Source organism: Myodes glareolus, chromosome 7, assembly GCF_982192425.1.
Source record: "Myodes glareolus chromosome 7, mMyoGla1.1, whole genome shotgun sequence".
NCBI lineage: Eukaryota > Metazoa > Chordata > Mammalia > Rodentia > Cricetidae > Myodes > Myodes glareolus.
Window position 1 is genome coordinate 59,215,021 of NC_142032.1, and position 19,418 is coordinate 59,234,438.

Below are 19,418 nucleotides of genomic sequence, written 5' to 3' on the forward strand. Positions count from 1 at the left end.
CACTGAAGAAACTCTAGCAGGCCCGAGCACGGCCAACATGGCTCTGGCAGGCCTTGCCCTTCCCAGTCCCTCTGCTTTGCTAAACTTTTAGACTCATTCCTAAAGCTAGCCACCAAGGTCTATTCCCCCTATTTGACCACACAAACCCCAGGCTGACTACCAAGGTCCAGTTACCAAAGTACTGAAGTCCAGCAATCAAAAGCCCCCTTTTTGGCTGCCCTAATTAACACGTTCAATCAAAACAAAACATCTCATCCTAACACAGGGTTTCCCCCTCTTATCTTTATAAACTGCCATCTGCCTATGGGCCATGTCTACCTCCTCTCCAGAGACAATCCTTTGTCCCTCTGGGGCAGATACCCCTCCCCCTCTCCTTTATAATCCTTTCCCTCATCCTCTATCTCCCATCTTTGTCTCTTATTTTCTGACCTTTGTCCTTCTGCAGCAAATAAATTTCCTCTGTGCTGATTTATTTATATATTGGTTTCTCAAAACTGGGTTTCTCTGTGCAGCCTGGCTATCCTGGAACTCACTCTGTAGACCAGGCTGGCCTTTGACTCAGAGATCCGTCTGCCTCTCCTCCCAAGTGCTGGTATTTAAGAGGTGTGCCACCATCGCTCAGCAATAATCTTTATATTTTATTTTTTATTTTTTTTTAAATATTTATTTATTTATTATGTATACAATATTCTGTCTGTGTGTATGCCTGCAGGCCAGAAGAGGGCACCAGATCTCATTACAGATGGTTGTGAGCCACCATGTGGTTGCTGGGAATTGAGCTCAGGACCTTTGGAAGAGCAGGCAATGCTCTTAACCTCTGAGCCATCTCTCCAGCCCCTAATCTTTATATTTTAAAAACTCCTCACTAACACTAGCTTTACTGGGAAGAACTTCATTCTGCATTTAGCCTCGGGCTGAAATCGGTACCATAGCCACAAACAGGCTACCTGTTGGAGATTACACGGTATCCTTGCAGGTCTGAGGCCCTGTGTTTAGTGACTTTTCTCATCCTTGCTGTGACAAACAACCCCAAAGAGGCAAGTTAAGGGATGAAGGGGTTTATTGGGTCACAGTTAATAAGGTGACAGTTATCGGGGTGGGGAGGCATGGCAACAGGAGCCCGAGGCAGACAGTCACATTATATCCAGTCCGGAGGCAGAGAGACATGTACACTGGCACCCAGCTTGCTTTCTCCAGTTCACGGGACAGAGCACACTGAGGGTGGGTCTTCCCTCCTCAGCTAAGCCTCTCTGGAAACACCCTCACAGCCATGCCCAGAGGTGTGTCTCCTAGGTGATTCCAGATCCTGCAGAGCTGGCGGTCACAAGCCCTGCCCTGTGACTGCAGATAAATCTGTAGGTGACTGAGGGAGAATGAGATCACTGGTAGTCCCTGTTCAGTCAGGACACAGCTGTGCAGGAGACACAGGCAGCAGGCTCAGCAGAGATTTGGGAGGAGCCAGTCCTGACACCTCTGGCCTCCAGCATGTGACACACTGCCGCTCATAAGGGATGGCATCAAAGCTAAAGTCACAGCAAGGCCACTCTGCCAGAGAGCCGGCCACAACACGGTAAGATGGGTGACAGAAAACAGTCCAGCAGTGGAGACACTTAGAGCTCACAGGACATGGTCTGAGAAGGCAGGGGATTAGCTCGCAGCTCAGTAGTGACATTAAGGACACACGTTCCACAGGGGCCACTCTACCACCCTGAGGTGCAGCTTCACCGCAGCGCCCTGTGGTTGTCGATGGCAGTTCTGAGTATCAGCTGCGCGGGATGACATTTAGAAGGAGCATCCTTCTCATGACTATGTCACCTTTCACAGGAGACACAGCCATCTCAGTGGGGGAAGAGGGACACACCCACATGGCAGAATGCTCCTCTGCACTGTCTATACTGGGATCCAGAGACCTTTTGGGGTGACCAAAGTGTGCTGGGGATTGGATGGGGCCCTTGAGAACACAGGAGGTATCAGACAGGCGGCTGTGGCAATGCTGATGGGTGGGGACTCTAACACCTATCTACAAGGTGAGGGGAATGGGGGAACAGACAAAGAGCTGAGAGGGAAAGGGGGCAGAGACAAGGGAGGAACTAGTAACTGCTACCTGTGGTAGCAAGTCCACGGCAGAATGTGACAGGACACCTCAGCATCTTGGCACCGGAGGACTCCAGCAGCTTTCAGGACAATGATACCAGACAGACTGTCGCTGTAAAACACATTGTTTATTCTTTTCTCCAAAGAGAAAAGTAAACTATGATCAAAACAGCAGCCACAGCTCTCTGGGCTCAGCACCCAGAGACGCTCACTGAAGAGCACCTGGGAGCAGTTGGAGGATGGTATGAGACTCTGAGAGGCCACTGCCAGGCTCAGGAAGCCAGATGCGTGGCACCCCGAGCCTCAAGCACCAGCACCATCCCTCTCTGGCTAGGCTGGGCTGACGGAACGAGGGAAGAGCTCCAGCTGTACCTACTCTATCAAGATGCTAAGAAATGATATTAAAAACAGTGTCCTAGGGCCACAGGTCTGAGATCCCAGCACTCATAAGGCTGAGGTAGGAGGATCACCCTTTAAGGCCAGCTTAAGTATATAGTGAGACTCTGTTTCTAAGAGAAAATTAAAATTAAAAATAAAAAAACCAAAACAAAGTGGCACACATCCACGGTGACCCCTTCACATCATGCCTTAGAACTGAAGTAGGGACAGTCAGGGTACACTGGAGCAACCCAAAGGAGGGCATATCAACACATGCTGCCATGTATGTCCACGCCTGTGAAATGGTATATACTGAGCCTACTCCTGCTAGCTCACCTAACACCTGCCTGTGAACACCATACAAGACCCGCAAGCAGCTACTAAAGAAGCATGGCACACAGGCAGGCCCCTGGACATCCACAGTGGCAGTCACCATCTGGTCCTGCTCTGGTGCCCAGTGGTCCCCCCGCAGCCACTTCTTAATGTGCAGAGCTCATCCCACACTTGGGGACAGCATGAAGGCCATGTCTCGGCTTCCTGGGGATCTGACTGGCCTTGCCTTCTCAGTTGGGCATCCAGAGGCAAACCAAGCCCAATGGAGTCTGAACCCTGTACGCACTGCAGGAATCTGGGTCTTCTGCGGCAGAGGACAGGGTCCCAGTGGTGCAGGCACTGACGACACATGCTCAAGGCAGAGGCACTGTGTGGCACTGCAGGACATGGATCTAGGGTAGCAGGCAGCTCTGCTGGCAGGCTGTTACACCAGGTGGGTCTACTTTATCACCTCTAAAGTGGAACGGCACCCACCTCTGGGACTGCCGGAGGAGCGGAGTAAACCAAAGGAAGCCCAAGTGCGGTCGGCAGAGAACCTGCTGCGGCTCCCCATTAAGGGCTTTTACATCAGCCTGCCTGAGTCCTACCCTCAGGGCGATCCAACCCAGGACCACTGGGGTGACAAAGCTACTCACTCTGGCCAGCAGTGAGCAATCTCTTGAGGGTGCTGCCAGGACCCTGTGGAGAAGGCAGGGTAGTGACATCTCGGCTGGCCAGCCAGCCAGTGAGAGTTTAGGGAAGAGGCCACACTGGTCCTCTCATGGAACAACGGGTGCCACTCAGGCTCGCCTTTAATCACTCTGACACTTAATGTGCAGACATGTGCTCTTCTGAGTCCTCAAAACGCAAGTCTGGAGCCTCCTGCGGTCACCCTGAAGTCTGGCTGCACGTTGAGCAGTGAGCATAGCTGAAAGTACCCAAGAGATGGCGTCTCATCACAGTGCCTCACACCCCCTGAACTTCTGCTAGCCCCACTTTCCTATCCCAGCACCACCCCACAGGCAATGTCGCCACACCGTCCCCAGCCCATCTCAGTCATTCTACAAGGGGCTGGGGAATGAGACATGGACACATGCTGCCCAACACAGCCATCACACGACCCCTAGGGCTGTGCCCGCCCTGCCTTTATAGTGCACTCAGGCACACCCCAGAGAGAGGCTGTGGAGCACAAACCTGTCTGAACTTCCCTCTGATTCTGTCCAGGTCTTCATGGAGCCTCTCGTAAGTGGGGTCATCATAGGGGAAGTGTTGCAGCAGTGTGATCAGCGCCTCCACCACCTTCATCTTCCTGCTGCCATGTATGGGGGAGAGAGGCTGTCACCCAAGGCCCCGCTCCATTGCATCTCAGAGCAGTGGGTAGGCTAAGCTGCCTCTCTGCTCCTGGCAGTGCTGGCCTCCACCTGCTGTGGAGCAATCACTCACCACAGGCCCCCACCCTCTCCGGAAATACAGGCTGGAGCAAGGGAGACTACTGCAAAAGGATGGCTGTCAGTCTAGGCTGTGACTGCCACCCGGTGGTGGCATGAAAAGCCAACATCATTCCTCCAGGATCAGTCCCGCCGGGCCACTCCTAAAGCCACGAAGAACCCTTGCCTCTCACCCGCTCACACTAAAGACACAAATAGAGAGCCAGGCATGGTAACCCAAGTCTTTAATCCCAGCACTCAGGGGGCAACAGAAGAATCTCTTTGAGTTTGAGGCCAGCCTGGTCTAAATAATGAGTTCCAGGACAGTCTGGACTAAATAAATCTTGTCTTAAATTTCACAAAAGGAGGAAGAAGGAAAAAAAAATGCCGCATAGTATGAATTCCTTTAATCCCAGTACTCAGGAGACAGAGGTAGGCAGACCTCTGTGAGCTTGAGGCCAGCCTGGTTTACAGAGCAAGTTCCAGGACAGCCAGAGCTACACAGAGAAACCCTGTCTCAAAAAACAAAGAGAAGCCAGTAAATCATGTGGTGGACAATCAGAGAAAGAACCCCAGAACTCCACAATTAGTCACAAACGCCTTGCTCTTACTTTTGAATGAGTGTGGTATGAGTCCTAGACACTCAAAGTGTCAAACAAAAGGGTGAGTCCCACAGGGAGCTGTCATCCTCTTGGCCTGGCTTGCTAATACCCTCCTCTGGGACCTCCTATTCTAGGCCAGGAGCTATAGGAAGACTACACAATGCCAGCTTCACCCTATGCTTCTGCACACAAGGGAAATATGCCTTTCACTTCAGGGCTCCTCCCAGCCTCGGGAAACAGACAGATGGGGCAGCTCACAGGACCAAAGCGGACAGAACACAGTAAGGCAAGGTACCAAAGCTAACATAGCTCGAAGAACAGTGACAATCACTAGAGACTATGTGTGTGCCAAAAAGGATTACTTCAGGATGACTTCCGGCTGGCTGTGGTGGTACATGTCTGTGAGCCCAGCATATAAGAGGCTGAGGCAGAAGGATGGCTGTGAGCTAAAGGCCAGCCTGGGCCATAGTATAAGCCCCTGCCTCCCAAAAAGATAATACTGTGTTCTGGTTGGCTATGAGACACCATGGACAACAAAACCAGCAATTCTTTCTTTTTCCCCTCTCTGGTCCTAGCTGTACTAGAACTCCCTATGTAGACCAAGTTACCCTTAAATTCATAGAGATCTGCCTGTCTCTGCTGAAATCAAAGGTGTACACTGCCAAGTCTGGCACAGCAACCATTCCGAGGCCTCGCTTCATTGACAGTACTGCAGTCTGTTATCAGATGCCTAAGAGAGAAATGGACAGGAAATAGAATCCACCAGACATTACCCTAGGTGTGACATCACCCAGTGCTCATCAAGTACCTATGAGGTGCCTGTCACATTTTACTTATTATTCTTTGAATAACAAAGTCAAGTTAGCCATTACTATTTTCTGTATGAACAAATGACACAGATACCTATGCACACATTAGGAACACTCAGAGTTCCTCCCAGCCTTTTCACTGATAACATGCTGATGGGAGGTGGGAGGGAAAGGTGGGGAGAGGGAAAGGTGGGGAGAGGGAAAGGAGGTGAGAAAGAAAGGGATAGGAGGGGAAGGAGGAAGGGAGCCTCAGCCTCACCTGTCTTTCTCGCCTGTACCACTGTGTAGGAGACACTTCCATGCAAGAGCAAAGCCACGGTAGCACCCAATCTGTGAATTGAAAACCAGCCCAGAGTGAAGGCGGTAAGCAATCAGCCACACCACACCAGTTACCAAGATCTCAAAGCTCAAGGCCGGACAGGGGATTGCCACAAGGCTTCTTCAGCTATTCTGAAGCCTGTGAGTTTTGGGCAATGGAAACTGAATGGTGACAGCCCCAACGGGTGAGCCAGGCCCCAAGATGACAGCAGTGATGCTCATCCTCTATGACGCTGTGAGCTGGTTCCTTGCCCCTCATCCTGGGTTCGTGTATGCACAACAGCACAGAGGAGAGGAGCGTGCTCAGCTGCTGAGGACATAGAAGAAGAGTGTCTAGTTCCTGGGGCTGGGTAGAAAAAGCAATGCCACTTCTGCCTTTCCTCACAGGCTACTTGCCCTGGGGTGTCATGAGGACACTAGTTACAAGGTGTGCTACCTCAGGAAGAGATCCCCTGGTCCAGGTAAGCCTGCAGATGAGACTAGAGCCCTGCTGACCCTCGGACACTGTGTGGCACAACCAAAGATGGTTGTTTTGGGCCCACCAGTCTGTAGGACCTGCTTTGTGGCATCAGGTACCTGATACTGTCATGACCTCCTCTGCCAGTCAGGGTCAGTGATCTGTAAGAGGACAAAGGCAAAAGGAGAAAAACTGTGGGGTTTATGGAATTCCACTGTAAACATGGCACCCCTCTGGGTGAGGACTGAGCTGGCTGAAGATGCAAGACAGCACTGTGCTACTCCCATAACATACTTTGGTGGTTCTGTGCTAAGAATTTTCTGTCTGATCTATGAATCCCTACCAAAGGCCTTGCAGTAGGAAGTGGTTAGATGTTTTAGCTTCAACAGCAATGGAACCAATTGTAGAGGAAAAGGATCCATGCCTTCGTTCTTTTCCTCTAGGTCACTGATTTTCAACTTGTGAGTCTTGACCCCTTTGGGGTTGCATGTCAGATACGTATATATTACAATTCATAACAGTAGCAATATTATAGTTGTGAAGTAGAAACAAAATAATTTTATGGTTGGGGCCACCACAACATGAGGAACTGTTTTAAAAGGTTGCAGCATTAGGTTGAAAACCGCTGCTGTAGGCAATGTTTCAAAGTTATGGCCTTAAGCATGCTGGGTGCATGCTCTGCCACTGAGCTACTTCCCCGGCCTCTGTTTTTTGAGGCAGTAGCTCACTCTTTAGCCCAGGCTGGCCTAGGACTCCTGCCTCAGTTTTCTGAGTGCTGGGATCGCAGGATGGATCCCCTGTGACAGAGGATGGATCACCACACTCATCTATGGAGTTCCTCCTAAGTGGCCCTCCCACTTACCTCAGATCCAATTTTGGCTCCGTGTAATGTGCCATACTGCCTTCCTTCGACGATCCCCAAGCTGCTGCCTTCTTCATAGCCTTCCTGATACCCCTCCCCATGGAATCTGTGACAGAGAAACACACTTTATCAGGTAAGACACTGTTCCTTGAAAAATCTTCCCACCTTACATTATCCAGGTTCCCATAGGACACAGTAGACTACAGGAAGAAAGGGTTAAAATTCAAGTCACGCCAGGTGGTGGCACGTGCCTTTAATCCCAGCACTCAGGAGGCAGAGGCCTGTGGATCTCTGTGAGTTCAAGGCCAGCCTGGTCTACAGTCAAGTTTCAAGACAGGCTCCAAGGCTACAGAGAAATCCTGTCTTGAACCCCTCCCCCAAAAAGCCCAAAAAACCCCGAGTCACAAAATGCAGGTTCTAGGCCTAGTTCTCTACTCTCTGGCCCATTACTGTGCCCCAGCCCCATTGCTAAGACAGCTCTCACTATACAGTCCACGCCAACCTCCATCAAGTAATTCTTTCCATTTCTTGAATGCTGAGATTACAGGTGTGTGCCACCACCTCCATGTGAAACCATGATGCTTATGGGCTTCATGCATGCTATGAAAAGCACTCTACCAACTGATGTACAGCCCCAACCCCTAGGGACCCAAGTTCCTTCATCTGTAACCGTGGGTGGGATACATGAGTGACTTCCAAACTTGGCAGAGCACAGAAACCCACAAGTAAAATGTAAAAATACAAACTCAAACAAGTTTAGTCCACACTAGAAATCTACTTTTCAAAAAGAGCAGGTGTAGCTGAGCTTACATGCCATCGTAACTCAAGTCTCTAAAACACTCCCAGGACTCAGGAGTAACAGAAAACACCCGTAAGCTCATCACAGTATGCCAGCACTACGGTGCTCTGACTAGATGGTATTGTCTCTGAGGAATCAACCAAAAATTGGCAGTAACTTGAAGCCTGCACTGTGGATGGAATGCTCTGGAAGCCCGCGTGAGGAGTGAACAGCTCCCCACTTGGCAGGTGGGTGGCCTGGGGAGCGCCTCTGCCTCCGCAGATGTCAGGACCCCACTCCCTAAGCAGAGATTGAGCAGTCACCCCGGAGAGTTGAGCAGCCGTCCAGGAAAGGCCAAGATGCCCTGGGCCACCGCTCCGCCCAGGCATTTCCCCGGGGAACTTTACACATCCAAAGGGGCCTGCCCGACACATCCATCAGCAGGTCCATGAATACTGCCGTATGTGCGGCAATTAAAGAACAAGAAGATGTGGCAGCTCGCAGATGGCGAAGGCGGGTGTCCCCGAGGACTGCGGGACTCCGCCAAGCAGCTGCCGGGGCGGGGCGGAACTGGGCCACTGCCTACCTCTCATCCGCCATCACGACGGCGTCGAACATGTCCTGCTCCACAACCGTGGCGGCGGCCCGTTTCTCCCCGGGCCCTCGCACTCCTGCCATTCTGTGTAGTAGTCGCTACCTGGCGAGGAACGGCTACAAACACCCGGCTTGTCAGCTGGAGGAAGCCACTTCCGCCCGTGCTGCGCGGAGCACGGCGGGTAGAGACGGCAAGCGAAAGAAGCCAAAAAAATAAAATAAAATAAAATCCTTACCGCGCATGGGCAGACCCCGCTCCTCCTCCCAGGCACCTCCCTCTCCTCTGAGAGTGGGGCGGGTCCGGCCGCGCAGGGATGCTTCGCTGTGCGGCGCGCGGGGCCCAGGCGAACCCAGCTTTTATTTTCAAAACCCAAACAGATGGGACCGAATTTACAAACGTAGGTCTTAAAGAAATGGGAAAAATTATCAAAGATCTAGCACAGGAGCATTCCCAGGAAGTGGAGGAAGGGCCCCAGCTGCAGGCATCATGGAGGAGGGTGGAGCATCCAGCAGCCTCAGCTGTCACTCACTACATCTGCACACCCCACAGGAGACTTTCCTATGGGCTGGAACCGATTTGATACTGCGACATCCTGAAAGACAAATAATAAATATTGCCCCCAGCCAGGAAAATGTCCTGGGGGGGCGGGGAGGGTCTCTGAAAATGAAAAAGGTTGTGTGTGCCAGTTACCTTGTTTTTTTTTGGTCTTTTTTGTTATTTTGTCTTTTTTTTTTTTTTTTTTTTTTTTCTGAAGCTGAGGACCGAACCCAGGGCCTTGCGCTTGCTAGGCAAGCGCTCTACCACTGAGCTAAATCCCCAACCCCGAATGCTAGCTCTTGCTGCCAGTATTTAAAGCAAAACTGAAGTATTTCATACACAGTCAAGTATCAGGTGGCACCGAAGGGCTTGCCAGCAGGAGGAGCCACTCTGTCCAAGCGCTCCAATCTCATGGGCACCCACTCTCCAAAAGGCAGAAATTGAAGTTAATCCATTTCCATCAGAGCTACCTTCCAAAGCAGAGCTTTGAAGAGTATGCCAGGCTGTCAAGAAGGACATGTGAGATCCCAGGAGCCCTCAGGTGCACATAAATCAGGAAAAAACAAGAAAAATTTTATCATACAAGATTAGGCACCAAGGAGGACAAGGGTGTCACTACTGCAGATGCACACCCACCATGACAGCAAAAGATGTCTAAAATAGCAAGGGCCGGGATCCACCAGCAATAGCCTGGCCCGGAGTGCTGATGGAAGAGAGGCTTTATGGGGACCACGATAAGTTTCTTAGACCACAGTTGCTGACAAGTTAAATAGCCTTTGCGTAAAGGAGACCAGAGACACCCCATTATACTGGGTCAGAGACCAGAGGCACCACACCATTATACTGAGTTGTAAAGGAGATCAGAGACACCACACCATTATACTGGGTCGGAGGGCTGAACCAGTGAACAACAACAAAATTCCATGGGATTCAGAAGCTGCTTCTTTACAGATGAGAATCCTTAACTGTAACAAGCTGGGGTTTTTTTTGTTTTTGTTTTTGTTTTTTTAATGAGAACTGCCATACTGCCATACCAGATACAAAAAAGCTTAAAAAGCTTAAGTCTCACGATGAGCATAGCAAGGTGTTGGTTGAAGAAGAGTTGAGACTGGGTAATAGACTAGGAAGGCCCAAGGATGAAGTCTCCTATGAGTAAAACTCCACAGATTAAAAACAGAGTCACAAGCTCTGCAGAGGACTGGAGCATTAACCACCAGCCATGTTGGGGATGTATTGGTATCTCAGGAGAAACAAGTCCTGTGTGTACCTCACACCACTCATCAGAATAATTCCACATTCCATAAGTAAAGAGGTGACCTTTAGAAAGGATGCTGGGCATGGAGGTGCACACCTTTAATCCCAGCACTCGGGAGGCAGAAGCAGGAGGATCTCTGAGTTCGAAGCCAGCCTGGTCTACAGAGTGAGTTCCAGGACAGCCAGGGCTACACAGGGAAACCCTGTCCCAGGGAGAAAAAAAGTCTTTAAAATGGGTACAAAGTAAACTTGTTCTAGAAGCAGGCAGACAGTTCCCATCTGTCATTCCAGCATGCGAGAAACCAAGGCAAGACGACTGCTACTGAGTTCAAGGACAACCTGGGCTACAGAGTGAGTTCCAGGCTGGCCTGGGCAAAAGAAAGAGACTATATCTTAATAAAAAAAAATGTTTAGCAATAGATAAATGAATAAATTCATCCTAATAGGGTAAAATAACAGGCCAATGGGCCCTTTTTAAGTCACAGAACTGAACAACAGGTGTCTGGCCTTTAAATCGGGGAGAGTCTTACTTACAAGGAATAGAATGCCTAGAAAGAGCATCAGAGACAGCATCTCCTTCCAAGATGTTTAAAATCCCCCTGCCGCTCTCTGTTTCAGTTTTAAAGGGACTTTTGTGTTCACAGGTGTATGAATTTGGGCTGCCTTTTGGTAGATGGTTCAAAAAGGTAGGAAGGTCACTGGAACACTCTGTCCCCTTTGACATGGTTGTTTCGTCTCGGGGAAGCAGCTAGAGAGTGGCGATTTTACATTCTATCATGAGCACTGTGCTGAGTCTTGTAAAACTGAGCTGGGTTTGGCGACACACACAGAGAACAGTGCACTCAGGCCCTCGGAGACTTGCTTAAACTTAACACAAGAAAAATGGCAAAACGTCAGCTGTGGCCCCAGTGACCTTTGAACTTCTCCCTTTGTGGTCCTGGAACATCCATGACCATAGGGCACTGACCAGTTCTTTCTCTGTGCTAGAAATCCCAATGACGCGTAGATTTTGAAGATAGAATGAAGAAGGTTCTCCGCTGTTTCCTAAATGTCTTTTTACTTTTTCTTGACCAAATAAAGTCAGCAAAAACTTGTAATGCAGAGATTGGGAAACAAGCAAGCACAGTAGAGCATTTCTCCAGTTCCATGATCGCCAATTTCCTTTCATAAGATTTCCCCCATAAATTTATATCCCCCTCTAACAATGTACACACCATTATCCTTTCAGCATGTCTCCAATACACTTATTATTGTTTGCATATCTGAAGCATAAAAACTTTTAGCTGAAGTCAGGAGGTGGCGGTGCACACCTTTAATCCCAGCACTCGGAAGGCAGAAGCAGGTGGCTCTCTGTGAGTTCGAGGACAGCCTGGGCTACAGAGTGAGTTCCAGGACAGCCAGGGCTGTTACATAGAGAAACTCTGTCTCAGAACAAATAAACAAAAATCTATTAGCTGAGATAAAAAAATAATAGATAGTTTGACATAGAAAGATGGTTATGGAGGAGAAAGGAGAGGACTACTTACAGATAAAGCCTCATGTTGGGGGCTGCAGACCCCAGGCCCCTTGACTTTCTTTGCCTGCCTCAGACCCTTTGCCTGCTGGCGTGAACTGAGCAAAACAACTTGTTTACCTGTGCCTGCAGCAGCTGCTCGGAACACGAGACCCTGATGGCAGGGGAGCAGGTTCTGGCGAGGTCTGCAGCTGAAAGATCCCGAGGGCTGGGGCATGGCTATCAGTTAAGGATCCCTATATAAGCTTCCCTGGAGCACAATCAAGTTGGCATTCTTGTATCAAGGATGACCCGTGTCCCCGTGTCTTTGTCTGTGTGCGTGTGTTTTTAAGTCTCCAGCCTAGTTCCCGGTTCACATACCATAGAGTATAGAGTAGCTGTGTTTTACAGCCTGGGGCTAGGGTTCTACAGAAGAATGTAACTTCGTGTCATATTTTTAAATAATTCTGTAAAGTGCAGAGAAATAATATATATCGCAAAACTCCAGACTATTGGTTGTGATTCTTAGTTCGGAACATGGCTTTGGTGAGACTCACCCCTGCTCACCCTGGTTTCATTCCTAAATATCTTTTGAATCCAGCTTGTCACAACATCAGGAGCAAAGAGACCCATAATGCTAACTTGAATTGTCAAAGTCATGTTTGTATATTGCTTTATTCTCCATAAGGTCCAGACTTTAAAAATGGGACCTTAAAAGCAAGTGGGGGTGGGGACTGGGAGTGTGGCTCAGTGGCAAAGCACTTGCCTAGTGTTCACAAGGGTTTGGGTTTGAGGCCCACCTCAGTCAAAAGAGCTTCCAAAGAGCCAGACGTGGTAACATTTTTAAAGTACAACTATTACTGCTTTCAAAATTCCTACATAAGTTTCAAATTCAATGTTCATTTTAGTCACTGCACATGTTAAAGTTGTGTGGGAGCAAATGGAAATGCTCTTGCTGATGTCTGTTTGGGGAGGAATCAATTGTAGCAGTCACTTCTGTAACATGGGAGAATTACAGCCCAAATGATAACGTTGGACAGATGGCCTGAGAAAGGCTGGGAGGGATCAACAAAAGACCTAAGCACGTTTTCAGGTGTCTGGAGAACTGTGTGAATTCTATTTAGGTCGGTAGTTTTAGATTGCTTTTGCTGGACTAGAGATATGGCTTAGTGGCAGGGCATTTACCTACCATACATAAGGTTCCTGGTTCGATCCCCAGCTTTGCTAGTGTAAAGTTATTATTAGTATTTTATTTTTGACAAAATGTACAAATGGGATGGCAGATCAGCTTTCAGAAATCCAACGTACTAATACTAAACACTTTTTTTTTTTTTTTTGGTTTTTTGAGACAGGGTTTCTCTGTAGTTTTGGAGCCTGTCCTGGAACTAGCTCTTGTAGACCAGGCTGGCCTCGAATTCACAGCGATCTGCCTGCCTATGCCCCCCAAGTGCTAGGATTAAAGGCGGGCACCACCATTGCCTGGCAACACTTTTTTTTTTTTTTAAAGGACAAAGTTTCACATATTCTTCTTTGGGTTTAGAGAAAAGCCAAGACAATACAACCCAAGTAAAAAGCAAATTCCTCCAAGTTCAGTAATGAAATGTGATCACTGTAGTAACAGATATTTGTTGCTGTTTTCTTGGTCATTTGTCTGTTTCTTGGTTTGCTTTGAGGTAAGGTCTTTGCAGCCCAAGCTGGCCCCAAACTCAGGGCAATTTTCCTGCCTCCGTTTCTGGAGTGTTGAGGTTATAGGTGTGAGTTCATGCATGGTTTAGCAGTTGATTTTTTTTTAATGTTATATCTGCAATTGAATAGTAGGCAGGTGCCAAACCAAACCTGGCCGTGAGGACCTACCGTGACTAGTCTGGAAGCATCCATGTTGTTAGAATGAAGAATAGCAAGTAAAACAAAAATGGCTTCACTTGCTCTGATTTTGGTCAAGAAGAGACCCTAGAAATATAAACAGGTTTTCAGACCAGTGCTCAAAAGGCAGGACTCCTGGGGTCACATGATAGCACTGGGTAATAAGTTGGTTTTTTGTTGTTTTTTTTTTTTCCGTATCTGGTCATTTGGAAATTGTACTCTCTACTTTTGTGTGAAGTAGGTAAGCCTTCCATATTCAGTTGCAGGGAGGCAGAGGGGGACTTAAATTCTTCGCAGAAAGCTATTAAATAATCATTCACTTTATTTTTTAATTTATTTATTTATTATGTATACAGTGTTCTGCCTGCATGTGTCCCTGCAGGCTAGAAGAGAGCATCAGATCTCATTACAGATGGTTCTGAGCCACCATGTGGTTGCTGGGAATTGAACTTGGGACCTCTGGACGAGCAGTCAGTGCGCTCAACCTCTCTCCAGCCCATAACCATTCACTTTAAAGGGCTACATTTGCATCTCTGGTTACAGATAAGTAACAACACAACTGGGAAAAAGAGGTGTCTTAGTCTGGATCCTTATAGCTGTGAAGAGACACCATGACCACAGTAACTCCTTTAAAACACTTAATTGGGGTGACTCACAGTTTCAGAGGTTCAGTCCATTATCATCATGGCAGCGAGCATGGTGGCATGCAGGTAGACATGGTGCTGGCTGCAACCTGGCTTTCAGGGAACAGCAATTCCCCTGAAACACTGGTGGTATCCGGAGCATAGGGTACCATCTATCAAGGCCGGCCCCCACAGTGACGCACTTCCTCCAGCAAGGCCTTATCTACTTCAACAAAGTCACACCTAATAGGGCAACTACCTAAGAGATTATGGGAGCCAATTACATTCAAATGACCACAAGAGGCAACTAGGAAGGGATTCAAGGGTTCAGACTCTTTTGAGCTTTCTACATGAGCCCCTTTCCTGCAACTTCCCAAAGCTAGAAAGAAAGTCTGCCAGAAAGTCTCATTTTCGACCCGCCTGCTGGGGAACCCCTTTCATACCACAGCATACAGACGGATGTAGAAAGCCATATTGCTGAACACCTGCCCGGCTAAAGAAGAGCTCTGGCTGGTAGGGACATCTCTGCCGTGTTCACCCCCAAGGCGGCAAAGCATTGACTAGGATTGTGGGTGTCCGCGGTACTCTGCTGAACTGAAACAGGGCTCTGCACCCCAAACACGTGTAGAGACTGAACCTTTCCCCTCAGTTTGCTCTTAGGGAGATCCTGCCCCGCTTACATAGACGCAGAGGGGCTTTGGGAGCCCTGACCTGCTGTGCACCTTCGCGTCGTCGTGACGGTGCTATGACAGAAATAAGGGAGGAAAAGTTAGTTTGGCTTCTGCTTTAGGACTGTGCCGCCATTATGTCGGGTAAGGTTGGATCCCTGAGTCACTGGAGGCAGAAGCTTGCAGCCAGCTCCGCACAGCTTGAGATCAGGGAATAAAGTGTGCCCCTAGGGGCCTCATCCCTAAGGTCACCCCTTCTAGGATAGCCCGCCACATGGGGAAGTATTCCAAAATAAGAGCTTGTGGGGCACACTTCACCTTCAAGCTGTGTTGACCTGTGAGCCTGAGGCTCCGAAGTAGGTAACAGTAAGTAAAAGTAGGTGGGATGTCAGTGGGGACCGGGAGGGTCTACTTCCTCGCCAGGAACAAGGGTGCCACCGCCAGGCAAGCAGCTGAACAGAGCTGGAGAAGAGGGGCGGGGAGGAGAGCATCTGCTCGTAGCCTACTGGCCAGAGTTGGTCACATGGCTTCCAAACAGCAAGGACACTTGGGAGATGGAGTTCGGGATGATGGGCCAAGTCCCGCGTAGTGTGTTCTTGTTATTGCAGTTCTCCCTTTAAACCTTGGGAGTGTGTGACTTTAGTTTAAGAAGAAAGGCGAGAGTCACGTGCTGTGGCAAAGCCAGTGATCCCAGCACTTGGCAAACGGGAGACTCAGGAGCCAGCAGCCCTCCTTGGATACCTGCTGAATTTAAGAACCGCCTGGACCATACCCAGACCCTGTCTCAGACGAGCAAAAATGGGAGGTGGGAGGATTGAGGTGAGGGGCTGCTTAGCTGTTGTGATTAGAGAGTGGGATAGAACGGCAGTGGTGGCGCGCGCCTTTAATCCCAGCACTTGAGGCAGAGGCAGGCGGATCTCTGTGTTCGATGGTAGCCTGGTGTACAGAACTAATTCCATGACAGCTAGGGGTGTTACACAGAGAAACCCGCCTTCGAAAAACAAAACAAAAACAAACAAAAAAGGGGGTGGGCTAGGCCAACTCTCCTGGCCCCGTTAAACAAAACACCACGAATCTGTAAGCCAGAGGTATCAGAACAAAATCCTACCGAAAACAGCAAGAAGTCGGTTTCTTTAAAGCTACAACCTTCATAGGTTTGCAGAAAGCATGACTGAACGTTAGCCGACGCAGCACCACAGAGATAACCCTCTAGGGTCTAGTACTCGGTGTGCTCAATACCAGAGACTGTGGAAGGCAGTGTGTGGGGAACTGAGACCCCTCTGTCCCATCTCCCCCCAGGCAGGAGAACTAGGGGGGAGGGCAGTAGGGGGCTGAACTTGCTGTGGGGTTTGACCATGACCTTAGAGGCAACAGAGAGGACTCAGTATAAGCAGTTTTCTTATCAGAGCTCAGAGATCTTTTCCAAAATGGAGTCAGCCTCAGCAAGTTCCATCTCTCCCACGAGATGAGAAAAGGAGCTATGGAGGAAGAAGTGCCAGGAAACCACACAGAGCTTGTGAGTAGGACACTCTGAGCTCTATTCCGACCTTGTCTGGCTATGTAGCGGGCATGCTCTACTCCCGATACCTGCTCTCCCTCCACCTTGGGGGAGGTGGGTCTTCCACTATGACCAGAACTTCTTCACCTCTTGACTGCCTCTCACCTCTGGGTCTCATTGCTTCCATGGGCTATGGCCTCCCTCCATGAGGGACTCAAACTGGGTTTTCCTTTTGCTTGCCTGCTCTGGTTGAAATCCCCTACTATACATGTCTTCCCCCAAACCCCCCAGTCTGAAGGAGACACCTTGCTTCCCTTCTGTTGTGAAATATTAATTTAAAATGTGTTACATTCATTTACATTGTGGAACATTTGTTTAATGATGCAAAGATATGTTGCATTTGTTTAACTCTGTAAAGTTGTGTTCCTTTGCCTATTTAAAACACCTGATTGGTCTAAGAACAGCCAACAGCTAGGCAGGAGAGAGAAATAGGCAGGGCTGCCAGGCAGAGAGAATAAATAGGAGGAGAAATCTAGACTCGAAGAGAGGAACAAGGAACAAGAAAAGGAGGAGAGGAGGACGCCATGGACTAGCCACCCAGCCATCCACGGAATGAGAAGGAAATAAAAATATATAGAATAAAGAAAAGTAAAAAGCCTGAGACAAAGTGTAGTTAAAGAGAAAGAGGATAAATTAAGTTAGAAATAAGCCAAGCTGGGCTGGAGAAATGGCTCAGCGGTTAAGAGCATTGCCTCCTCTTCCTAAAGGTCCTGAGTTCAATTCCCAGCAACCACATGGTGGCTCACAACCATCTGTAGTAAGATCTGTCGCCCTCTTCTGGCCTTCAGGTATACATGTAGACAGAATATTGTATACATAATAAAAAATAAATATTCTTTAAAAAAGAAAGAAAGAAAGAAAGAAAGAAAGAAATAAGCCAAGTTAAAGCCGGGCATTCATAAGTAAGAATAAGTAAGAATAAGTCTCTGTGTATTAATTTGGGAGTTGGATGGCAGACCCCCAAAGAGTAAAAACAACTACACCTTCCTCCATCTAGAAAGAATCCCCCCTTCTCACCCACCCAACCCCACTTTGGAGGGGGGGAGGGTGTCTATCAGTCAAACCCACTAATCAACCCAGCAATCAGGAGGCTAAGGCAGGATTTCCATGCAGGATTTCCACGAGTTCAAGGCCACCACTTCCTCCTCTTTTTTTTTTTTTTTTTTTTTTTTTTTTTTTTTTTTTTTTTTTTTTTTTTTTTTTCCGAGACAAGGTTTCTCTGTGTATGTTTGGAGCCTGTCCTGGAACAAGCTCTTGTAGAGAGCAGGCTGGCCTCGAACTCACAGAGATCTTCCTGCCTCTGCGTCCCGAGTGCTGGGATTAAAGGTGTGGGCCACCACTGCCGGCTCCACTTCCTCCTCTATAGGCAATATTCCCTTCCAAACTGGACCAGAACTTTTAGGTGAGTCCAACTAGATCCGCCTGCTTTCCAGAGCTGCCGGACTTCTCCTTTGCGCCTCTAGGGGGCAGGCTGACTCGGGCGTCAGCCTTTGAACTTTGTAATGCTGACTGGGCACTGGCTGTGCTGGCTGGGACTGGGCACTGGCTGACTGGCCACTGGCTGTGCATAAAATGATGTCAGCATCTGTACTTAGCTCTGATCATACAAATAAGTACTCTAAATAGTAAAGAAATTTTGTGTGTTGTTTTTTTTTTTAATTATTTTGTTTTGGAGTGTGTTTTGTTTGTTTGGGTTCGTTTTCCTTGTTTGCTTGCTTTAAATTTTTCTTTTTAGCTATGTTTGTCGGGAGTGGGGAGGAATCCCAAGGCATGTATGTGGAAGTCAGAGGACATCTTGCTGAGTGTATTCACACACACCACCATGTGAGGCCCATGAATCCAGCTCAGGTCATAAGGGTTAGTGGCTAGTGCCTTAACTCCGCTGAGACCCTTGTTTGCTTGACTTTGGAGACAGGTCTCATGTAGCTTAGGCTAACCTTAAACTCACGATGGCAAGCCGTGAACTACTAATGCTCATGACTCAACCTCCTGACTGCTGTGGTGACCAGTACAGAGAGGGGGGGGGGAATGTCAAAATAGGGTTTCTCTGTGTAACAGCCCTGGCTGACCTGGAACTCGGTCGGTAGAGCAGGCTGGCCTTGAACTCACAGAGATCTGCCTGCCTCTGCCTCTCGAGTGCTGGGATTGGGATTAAAGACGTGCGCCACCATGCCCGGCTCACAGTAAACTCTTCTTCCAGGCCACTCTGGGATTGTGGAAGGGATTGAGCACCTTTTAGCTGCCTATAGGCTCCAGCCCCAGAACCTCCGTGCATTGTCTGCAGTGGAGGGCGAGTAGAAGCGGTCACCACCGTAGATCAAACTGCGATAAGGGTCCAGCGTGTCATGCACCCCTTGAATTAGCTTCCGGTAACCTCACAGTTTTCAAGTCCTAACGCCACGAGCGTTCGGGGCATCGGACATTGCAGAACGCGCCCACAAATGCTGCACTTCAGACTAGCGCGGCGAGTTCCGTGCACGACCACCAGGGGGGGCGCTTGCGCTTTGAACGCTGGGCGGCGTCTCCCCCCCCCCCCCCCCCCGCCACTCCCACCCCGCTTGCAACCTTCCGACCTCATTTGCTTTTTTCCTCCCCTAGCCATGACTGTTAAGGACCAGGCCTTACTCTTAGACTGAGGAGGGACATGGCCGGTGTCACTCCGGACACACCCTGAGTGAGACGCCTGGGACCGCACACCTGGACACTCATCCAGGACAGACACACTGGGGTCCCCTTCAGCCTTTAGTTCAGGGCACTCCAGCATCCCCATGAAAATGCCCAAATTGGCCCA

At 49.0% G+C, this 19,418-nt stretch overlaps 1 protein-coding gene across 3 annotated transcripts; it reads right to left on the minus strand.

The window, feature by feature from the left end:
- Nucleotides 1-1,042: 1,042 nt before the first annotated feature.
- On the minus strand, nt 1,043-8,820 carry Lto1 (LTO1 maturation factor of ABCE1). 3 transcript variants are annotated; one of them, XM_048457839.3, is made up of 6 exons: nt 8,624-8,815; nt 7,260-7,365; nt 5,882-5,952; nt 3,979-4,096; nt 3,441-3,712; nt 1,043-2,206 (listed from the first exon to the last, which is right to left on the minus strand). In XM_048457839.3, exons 1-5 carry the CDS (start codon nt 8,713-8,715, stop codon nt 3,644-3,646), a joined length of 456 nt encoding a protein of 151 aa, XP_048313796.1. In that variant the 5' UTR covers nt 8,716-8,815; the 3' UTR covers nt 1,043-2,206; nt 3,441-3,643. The 3 variants fall into 3 exon arrangements, with proteins under 3 accessions (XP_048313796.1, XP_048313798.1, XP_048313797.1); XM_048457841.3 differs by lacking the exon at nt 3,441-3,712 and having other exon boundaries at nt 8,624-8,820; XM_048457840.3 differs by lacking the exon at nt 1,043-2,206 and having other exon boundaries at nt 3,564-3,712; nt 3,979-4,093; nt 8,624-8,818.
- Nucleotides 8,821-19,418: the final 10,598 nt, after the last annotated feature.

Excerpts from the sequence above, each read along its gene's own strand:
- Lto1 (XM_048457839.3), bottom strand. The coding sequence starts at position 8,715 with ATGGCAGGAGTGCGAGGGCCCGGGGAGAAACGGGCCGCCGCCACGGTT. Across the intron at positions 4,097-5,881 it reads GGTACAGGCGAGAAAGACAG|CAGGAAGATGAAGGTGGTGG; the intron begins GTGAGGCTGAGG and ends CATACATGGCAG. Across the intron at positions 3,713-3,978 it reads TCAGAGGGAAGTTCAGACAG|CTATGCTCACTGCTCAACGT; the intron begins GTTTGTGCTCCA and ends GGGTACTTTCAG.